The sequence below is a fragment of the Notothenia rossii genome (genome assembly GCF_949606895.1).
Source record: "Notothenia rossii genome assembly, chromosome: 11".
Taxonomy (NCBI): Eukaryota; Metazoa; Chordata; class Actinopteri; order Perciformes; family Nototheniidae; genus Notothenia; species Notothenia rossii.
In genome coordinates, this window is record NC_136910.1 from 24,850,183 (window position 1) to 24,858,651 (window position 8,469).

Below are 8,469 nucleotides of genomic sequence, written 5' to 3' on the forward strand. Positions count from 1 at the left end.
TATACCACTCAATGTTTCGTTTCCATAAGTGGGTGTGTCTCCAGCGCCTCCTTGCTTCTGATTGGCTAGGGTGGGGTTCTACGTCTTTGCCTTTAGACTGCGTTACAAATATACGTATATTATTATATTCATACATACAAGTACAAGTCTGTCCATATGTCTGTCTTTCTATGTATATGTCTGTCTCGATGTCTTTCTATCTCGATGTCTGTCTGTCTGTCTTTCTGTGACTATATTTTAGAGTTTAAAGCGTAGCCACTTTTACTCCACTACATGTATTTAAAACCTTTAGTAACTTTACAGATTTGGATTAATTATGTGAAATGCAATCAACACTTAAATCAGACTTTAGTTCCACCTGGAGTAAATTCACAAGCTACCCTGCAGTATACAAAGTCATTCAAACTAGCTGCACCTTTACCAGCTTTGAGAACACTTTCATGATCAATCATTATAAAACATATCATATATATTATTCTGAAATGGACCAATCTGCACAATGACTACTTTTACTGTCGCTACTTTCACTATATTTTGATGATAATACTTTTCTACTTTCACTTGAGGAACATTTTGAATGCAGGACTTTTATTTGTAAAAGAGTATTCTTACACTCTGGTACTTCTACTTTGACTCAAGTACAAGATCTGAGTACTTCTACTTTGACTCAAGTACAAGACCTGAGTACTTGTACTTTCACTCAAGTACAACATCTGAGTACTTGTACTCAAGTACAATATCTGATTACTTCTACTTTTACTCAAGTACAAGATCTGAGTACTTTTACTTTTACTCAAGTACAAGATCTGAGTACTTCTACTTTTACTCAAGTACAAGATCTAATTACTTCGACAACCTCTGATTAATGGTTGATTTCCAAATGTTCTGTTGGTGCGTGGATGATAAAATAATAGTGTTTGATTGTATTGCCTTACGTATGCAGCTATTTGCCTGTGTTTAGAAACATAATTAAACATACCATGGACACACATTCAAACTATTTTCCATTTATTAAACATTGCAGATGAACAATTAGTCATACAGCTAAAGAAAACAGTAATTTTCTGTATGATAATATCATGGAACCTGGAATTTGAACACACACCACTTAACAATAAACAATAAACTTAACAATAAACGACTGAACTGCTGTCCACTTTGGGGTAGGGCCCTTAAAGCATCCAGTGCTGCAGACAGTCCAGCATCCTGGGTATACACTGGCTCCTGATCACTTGCCTTTACACATATCTTCTTACAATGCCTATGAGATCCTTTATCCCGTTTTGGAATGGTGCTGGCTCGTTATGAATGGCACGCTCAAAGAGTTCAGCAATGTCCGCATAGTTCCTTGCAAATTCTTGTTCAGCTGCTGTCTGGTGCTCCACAGTGGCAAATGGGTTTCTCCCAAACAGCAACACTCTTGTCAGAGAGGACCCCACGTCCTGATGATAGCAGTCTGCAGCATCTGTAGCTTCAGGCAAAAGATCTGCAGGCAGTCTCTTTGGGCACCCACCATGAGCAAGTTGATCTGGGATACCCTTACCTTAAAAAAAACCACAAATAAGTGGCCATTGTTAGTGTAATGTTACATATCATGCATATCAATGAACCTCATAGCCTGTGCTATTAGTACACTTCTTACAAACTTTAAAAAGCATGTTTTTAATTTGACTGTTTATGTACTTACCAGATATATATGTTTCATGCAATAAGAGCAATCTATAAACTAGATAGTAGATATGTCTTTACTCAGACAATTATTGAAATATTGTAATATATACATGCCACATTTAAACATTTCCATCAACCTAGTGTAAAAAAGGGGATACAGAGAGAAACAAATATAGGATATAAGTACAACTTATAAAAATGCATAAAGAAGGTCATTTGTTTTGGGTCTTAAGTAACATTCTGAAAACTGCTATAAAAACCTTGGATTCTGTGTGCATTCCAGGACTGCACCATCCGGTCAAGTCCAATTTTGGCTACCTGACAGGTAAGAGTGGACACACAATATCGTGTGATGTTGTCTTCGAGGTTTAGTTCCTCCTGGTCAACAAGGTGGTTGAGTGCGCCTTTCAGAGGGTAGTTTACCCTGTTGTTTACCTCTGGCCACATCCTTTCTATAATATGATTCTGTAATTTAAAGTAAACAAAAATGAGAAGAGTCAAATGTAGAGAGCACATTGTAATTTCACATTGTTCATTTCCCAATTTCTTTCCCAATTTCCAGCTTTGTATTTTATCCATTTCCTGTTGTATCCAGTTCAAAAGTATTGTGTATCTCTCCTATGTCATAGGAAAAAGCTAGCAGTCCCCTAGAGAAGTTTAGTGAACGCCATGGGTCTATTGACAGCTTTATCAGCTAGCAGTTGGGTGAATAATGGAATGAGATCAGAAATATTTGTATTTGTCTCGCCACAGGGTAATTTACATGATTACAGCAGATAAAGTGAAGAATAAAAGACAAAAATGGCTATGTGGGGATTGTCCACAGTATTGAGTATGTAAGTCGCTTTGGATAAAAGCGTCTAACAAGTAACATGTAATGTAATGTATGAACACGTTGATTGCAATTCAGATAAAAAAACAACTCGCCTGTGTTGACTTTGTTTGCATGTATGGCTGTCTGCCTGTGTTATTCCGGTAGTCTGCCAATTTCTCCTGCATGAAAAGAGTCAAGTAGAATTCTTTTCCATGGTCTACTCGGATTTGGTCCCACATTCCATATCGTAGGACAGCACTCCTGCAAAACAGCAATACAAAAGTCTTATGACATGTAACAGAATTTCATGTTTGTTGTTACAACCTAAGCATTGCTAAAGCGAATTTTGTACGCAGTTAACATTTTGATCTCATCAATCAATTACCAAGTAACGTACAATATACAGTGGTTACCTGTCAGTAGTTTTCGATTTACAATATTTTTCCCCAATAAAACTGTTCAAATAAAGCTACATTTAGCCATTGTGTTTTTATTTAGCTAAACGTTTACTAAATTATTTACTGTCTGCTGTTTGCAACCTTTTTATTAGGTTATTATTATATTATTATAACAGAAACAGGGCACTGAAACTTACTGGTAAACCTCTTGATATATGGTCAGGTTGTTTTTCACTGGCATGGTGGAGTGGCTTACAATGTTGCTGGAGAATCCGTCCACGGCAAGGACGTGGGTCACCCCATACATCACCAGTTTCTCGTTTTGGTCAATGTGCAATTTGTGACCCATGTACTCTGCACTGTATGGCACTGGATTTAAATTCCTTAATCTCTGAGGAATTAAACACAATGTTATTGTTCTCACAATATGTTCACAGCAATGTACAATACAGGAACATCTAGATGTTTTTTTTTACACGATACCGATCTGCATGATATGGCTGGTTAGTTTCTCTGAAGACACGGCCAACACGCCCCTCTGATGCTCGGATTCCTTTTGAGGCCAGGTAACCAGTCATCATTTTTCTTCCATATGTTGGTCCAGTCTGAATTTGTAAACACAAAACAAAAACTAAATAGGACCAAGGTACGTTTTTAACTGTTTGTTTTTTAGTTCTAATTGAAACCAAAAAACCCCAGAATAGTTATCTCATTATTATTTACACAATTATGTCCAAAGTTATTAGTGGGTATTTCTGTCACATCATTGTTAAGCCTCAACTCAGCTCCTACGTCTCAAAGAAAACCTATAATTCAGGGCTCGTTACATTTGTTTGTATTGTGAGAATAATCAATATACATATTAAACCGGAACTTTAGTCCACTGATGTATTGTTCCCCAACGGACAAATATCGGGGGTAGTAGCTTCCGGAACCGGAAGTTTCATTGTTTTTAGCATTCACAGTAGGATGTAGCATATCAAGCAGCATTAGTGAAGAGATGGATAAAAACGTGTGTAGTTACATACTAAACACACCCTCTCCAACTGCCACTCATCGATGCTAACATATCAACTGTTACTATATGGTTAACTATCATAGCTATTTAAATGCTTATGAATGGATGTTTAGCTACGTCAATAGAGGGCAACGGAATATGACGCCGCCAACCAATGGGAGAAGACTGGAAGTACCAGAGTTTATAATCGGAGCTGAAACGTTTATACGGCCCCTCTCCCGTCGCAGCCTCAGAGGAACGTCATGTTCACTATAATTAAAACCCTGTCAATTTTACAAGAAGTTTCTTGGATTCTTTCTGGCCATTTACTCCTCCCAGCATTCCGAAGCCCAACAGTAGGCTATAGAGTCGTGCAGTGACACGTCCTAAAATCATAAATCTTTCGATTCGATTTATGATTATAAAATTATAAAAGTAGGGTAGACATGTGGAGATTATCCGACTGAACAAACCGTGTTCCGTCTCTTAAATGTGTGTCAACCGCAGACATTATTTCGAGCTATTTTCCAAAATCCTATGGCGAAATTGCATAGCTTTTTTGTCGAGGGAACCAGAAGGAACTTACTTCCGGGTTTTAGGACGCTTCACTACACCACTCTATTACTATGAAGTAATAAGTACAGTACTTGAGTAAATCTACGTAATTACTTTACATCACTGAATTAAGCCATAGTCCTACCTCACCTCAACAGCTGCTTTAGCAACCTCTACTTCCAGTTGGGAATCGTGCACTCGCTCTCTGCCTATACCATTTTGGGTAAAAAAGCGACGGATATTTGTTTGGGAGAACCCTTTTATTAAGCCACATTCATACTGGAGATGATCGGATATATTTTGATCAGTATAACCATCTTTTATCATACTTTGTATAACTTCTCTGTAGGCCAACAAACTGGACTCCATTATTATTAATAAGGAGGGTGACTATATTTCCCGCGATCAAACTTTCCTGTCATGCGCATAGCAGTCCTGGTGTAAATTGATGGTACATTTACGGCACCATGCCGTAAATGCACCCTGTGTAATGCACACATTACCGCCAAGAACGACTTGTCGGACACGGCGATAACAATATATTGTTAACAATAAACACGGAGATGGAGTCATACTTTCTTTTCAGAGGCAGCCAGCGAGTTACTCTTAAAATAGACGACATGCGCGTCGACAGAATCAGCCGCATTTTTCAGGTATTTTTAAGAGATCCGTGATTAATTATTGATTGAACAGGCACATGGTGTGTTAACGTGTAACAAGCTAACCTTGTTTCAATAGCAATAAAGCTACGAGTCGTCTGGACGAGAGAGTCAGTTAGTCATTCAATTTAAAAACAAAACAATGTTTAGATATCACATTGTAAATGGGGAAGGATATTATTAGGATGTTATCGGATGTTATCCTTAATTTGGTGCACAAAATAGACATGGCATGAAAAGATGTGAAAAGATTCAATGATCATTATTTATATGAACTGTTTTGCACAAATAACTGCATAACTATAATTTAACTTTGCAGAAGCGAAGCAAGAAGAAACTTAAAAACAGCATTTACTTGGTGACAGCCCTGAGACAATTTAGTCGTAGAGTCCAGCAAGACATTTATTTATAAACTATATCAGTGACATTTAGATTGATACTGAGGTCTGATATAGGCATACAAATAATCTTGAGGATTAACTACTAACTGCATGTTTTTTTAATACAATTAATAAACCACTACCACCATTGAAGAAACGACACAAAGGAAGAAATTATGCAAGGACACACATGGAAAGACAAAGAACAATGTAGTGATTGTTTAAAAGGAAATTGTGAAATATATATAACCTGTTATTTTCTTTTAGGTCAACGCAGGTAGCCTTTTCATCACTGATGCCGCCAACGTTGCGGTTTTTCCATTGGATAGTGGGTGTTTCTGCTCCCTGGACCTCTCTGATCATGGTCATTATGAGGTTCATGGGGAAAAACCTGGGGAGACTCAAAGGATCCAGACAGAGCCAGCTGAGTCACGGCCGTTTGCTTTTCGTCATAGTCAGCCAATGTCTACTGCAAACATGAGTCAGTTGACTAGATCAATTAGCACCCCTCGGTCATTTCAAAGGTAATGAGAGGCCCATTTCATACGTTGGCATGCTTTAGAATGTTACGTTTTAGTCCATGTTGCTAACTAAATGTGTGTCACTGTTCTTTTTGCATTACAGGTCAATACATGTGTCAGAAATAATGGATGGAAAGATTGTTTCCACAAGGGTGGTCATGATCAGATTTGTTGAATCAGAGGCAAGCGTTCCACTGATCACAGGAAAAGTGAATGTGGCCATGGGAGACAGTGAGGAGTACATCCTTACAGACACCGTTAGGAATGAAATCGTTGAGTCTGAAGGGACAATTGGTAAATATAATTATTCTATATTTCATTTTCATTTGTGCAAAAGATAAGGGTCTGAAAGTGCTATCAGTACAACAATGTGCCCTTTTTAACATTTTATTTTCACGTTTCTTTACTCTTTATTTCTCTCATAAAGGGTCTTTGTACTGGAAGCCGAATGCAAGAAAGATCCATGCTGTTGAGAGCTCTGCTTTCAGGCAATGGCGTCGAAGAGGCTCAAGAAGCAGGTGTGGTTGAATAAGAAAACTGATTTTGTCTGGAGAAGGTTTGAACTGATCTATCAATAGGGATAATAATGTAATGTGTAAAGAAGGGCTAGCACTCAAACTGAAGGGTCACGATATGCAGCATTTCACTTTATTTTACTCGCTAACAACAGACTGGCAAAACCCTCTCATTATTTGAAAAAGGCTGCTTTCTGGCCATTTAGCATTTTTGAAGCTCAAGGGCTATATACGTTTGCCATCTGGGGCAGACATGCATAAGCATGGGCTTCACTGTAGCACACCTCAGTACTCTGTGGGTCAGCACATGGTATGAAGAGTCACAGTCAACATCCGTTCTACAATCAGCATTTATAAACAATATCCTTGAAATGTAATTTCAAGAAATGAAATGTTTCCACATGCTCTTGTTTATTTAGCATCATCTAATTTGCCATGGAATACATAACTTTCTTTAATCTCTAATAAAATGAAGAAAAAATCTTAAATGACTGCTAATACTTAAACTATTTTCAAAATGTGACAAAAACAGAAATGAGCTATCTGAAGTCCACACACAAGGTGGAGGAACTGCTGGATGCATCCCAAGGCCTGGAAGAAGTCACCAGGAAGATTTCTGACATAGTGGCAGCCAGCCAGGACTTGGTAGTACCAAGGCCAGAAGTCAAACAGGCATTTAGCTGTTTGATCTGCAGAGGTATTGTTTTCATCTTCTCTTTGAATAATGCTCAGTGTAACAAACAGTATTTAAAAAATAAAACGTATAGGTGCCGGATTTTCATATTATTCTAAGTTAATCTTTTCAAATCTATTTCTGAACAGTATCTTTCTCAGTTTGAGTGCATGCTTCAGAAATACAGTCCATGACATCAATCAGTAACTATCAGCATATCTTTAAAAACCTGTCTTTTTTCTTTTTAAAGACACAATGACTGGACCCATGTTTTCCTCCTGCTGCCGAAGCATCGTGGGATGCAGGCTCTGTGTGGAGGAGTGGAGGATAACATCTCACCAATGCCTTAAGTGCAGGGATCAGGAGCCAGTGTATACCCAGGTTGCTGGACTGTCTGCAGCACTGGATGCTTTAAGGGCCCTACCCTAAAGTGGACAGCAGTTCAGTCGTTTATTGTTAAGTTTATTGTTAAGTTTATTGTTTATTGTTAAGTGGTGTGTGTTCAAATTCCAGGTTCCATGATATTATCATACAGAAAATTATTGTTGTAGTTTTTTTTAGCTGTATGACTTGTTAATTGTTCGTCTGCAATGTTTAATAAATGGAAAATTGTTTGAATGTGTGTCCATGGTATGTTTAATTATGTTTCTAAACACAGGCAAATAGCTGCATACGTAAGGCAATACAATCAAACACTATTATTTTATCATCCACGCACCAAAAGAACATTTGGAAATCAACCATTAATCAGAGGTTGTCGAAGTAATTAGGTCTTGTACTTGAGTAAAAGTAGAAGTACTCAGATCTTGTACTTGAGTAAAAGTAGAAGTACTCAGGTCTTGTGCTTGAGTAAAAGTAGAAGTACTCAGATCTTGTACTTCAGTAAAAGTAGAAGTACTCAGATCTTGTACTTGAGTAAAAGTAGAAGTACTCAGATCTTGTACTTCAGTAAAAGTAGAAGTACTCAGATATTGTACTTCAGTAAAAGTAGAAGTACTCAGATCTTGTACTTGAGTAAAAGTAGAAGTACTCAGATCTTGTACTTGAGTAAAAGTAGAAGTACTCAGATCTTGTACTTGAGTAAAAGTAGAAGTACTCAGGTCTTGTACTTGATTAGAAGTAATCAGATATTGTACTTGAGTAAAAGTAGAAGTATTCAGATGTTGTACTTGAGTGAAAGTAGAAGTACTCAGATCTTGTACTTGAGTAAAAGTAGAAGTACTCAGATCTTGTACTTGACTAAAAGTAATAGTCCCAGAGTGTAGGAATACTCTGTTACAGTAAAA

The 8,469-nt window shown here is 37.5% G+C and overlaps 1 protein-coding gene and 1 long non-coding RNA gene across 3 annotated transcripts; one reads left to right on the top strand and one right to left on the bottom strand.

The window, feature by feature from the left end:
• Positions 1-1,000: 1,000 nt before the first annotated feature.
• LOC307024596 (uncharacterized protein) lies at positions 1,001-4,682 on the bottom strand. Its single transcript, XM_079658881.1, has 6 exons — positions 4,586-4,682; positions 3,360-3,488; positions 3,081-3,274; positions 2,599-2,746; positions 1,932-2,136; positions 1,001-1,543 (listed from the first exon to the last, which is right to left on the bottom strand). The coding sequence occupies exons 2-6, from the start codon at positions 3,462-3,464 to the stop codon at positions 1,239-1,241; spliced, it is 957 nt and encodes a 318-aa protein (XP_079515007.1). The 5' UTR covers positions 3,465-3,488; positions 4,586-4,682; the 3' UTR covers positions 1,001-1,238.
• Positions 4,683-4,801: 119 nt separating this feature from the next.
• On the top strand, positions 4,802-8,151 carry LOC307024597. 2 transcript variants are annotated; one of them, XR_013803936.1, is made up of 5 exons: positions 4,805-5,088; positions 5,742-5,998; positions 6,099-6,289; positions 6,423-7,207; positions 7,434-8,151. It is a non-coding gene; the product is annotated as an uncharacterized lncRNA (long non-coding RNA). The 2 variants fall into 2 exon arrangements; XR_013803935.1 differs by having other exon boundaries at positions 4,802-5,088; positions 6,099-7,207.
• The last annotated feature ends 318 nt before the right edge of the window (positions 8,152-8,469 follow it).

Bases quoted from the DNA above. Each gene is read 5' to 3' on its own strand.
- LOC307024596 (XM_079658881.1), bottom strand. From the start codon at position 3,464: ATGATGACTGGTTACCTGGCCTCAAAAGGAATCCGAGCATCAGAGGGG. The intron at 2,747-3,080 runs GTAAGTTTCAGT...GCTGTTTTGCAG, and splicing joins ATATATCAAGAGGTTTACCA to GAGTGCTGTCCTACGATATG. The intron at 1,544-1,931 runs GTTTTTATAGCA...GTTTTTTTTAAG, and splicing joins GAATGCACACAGAATCCAAG to GTAAGGGTATCCCAGATCAA.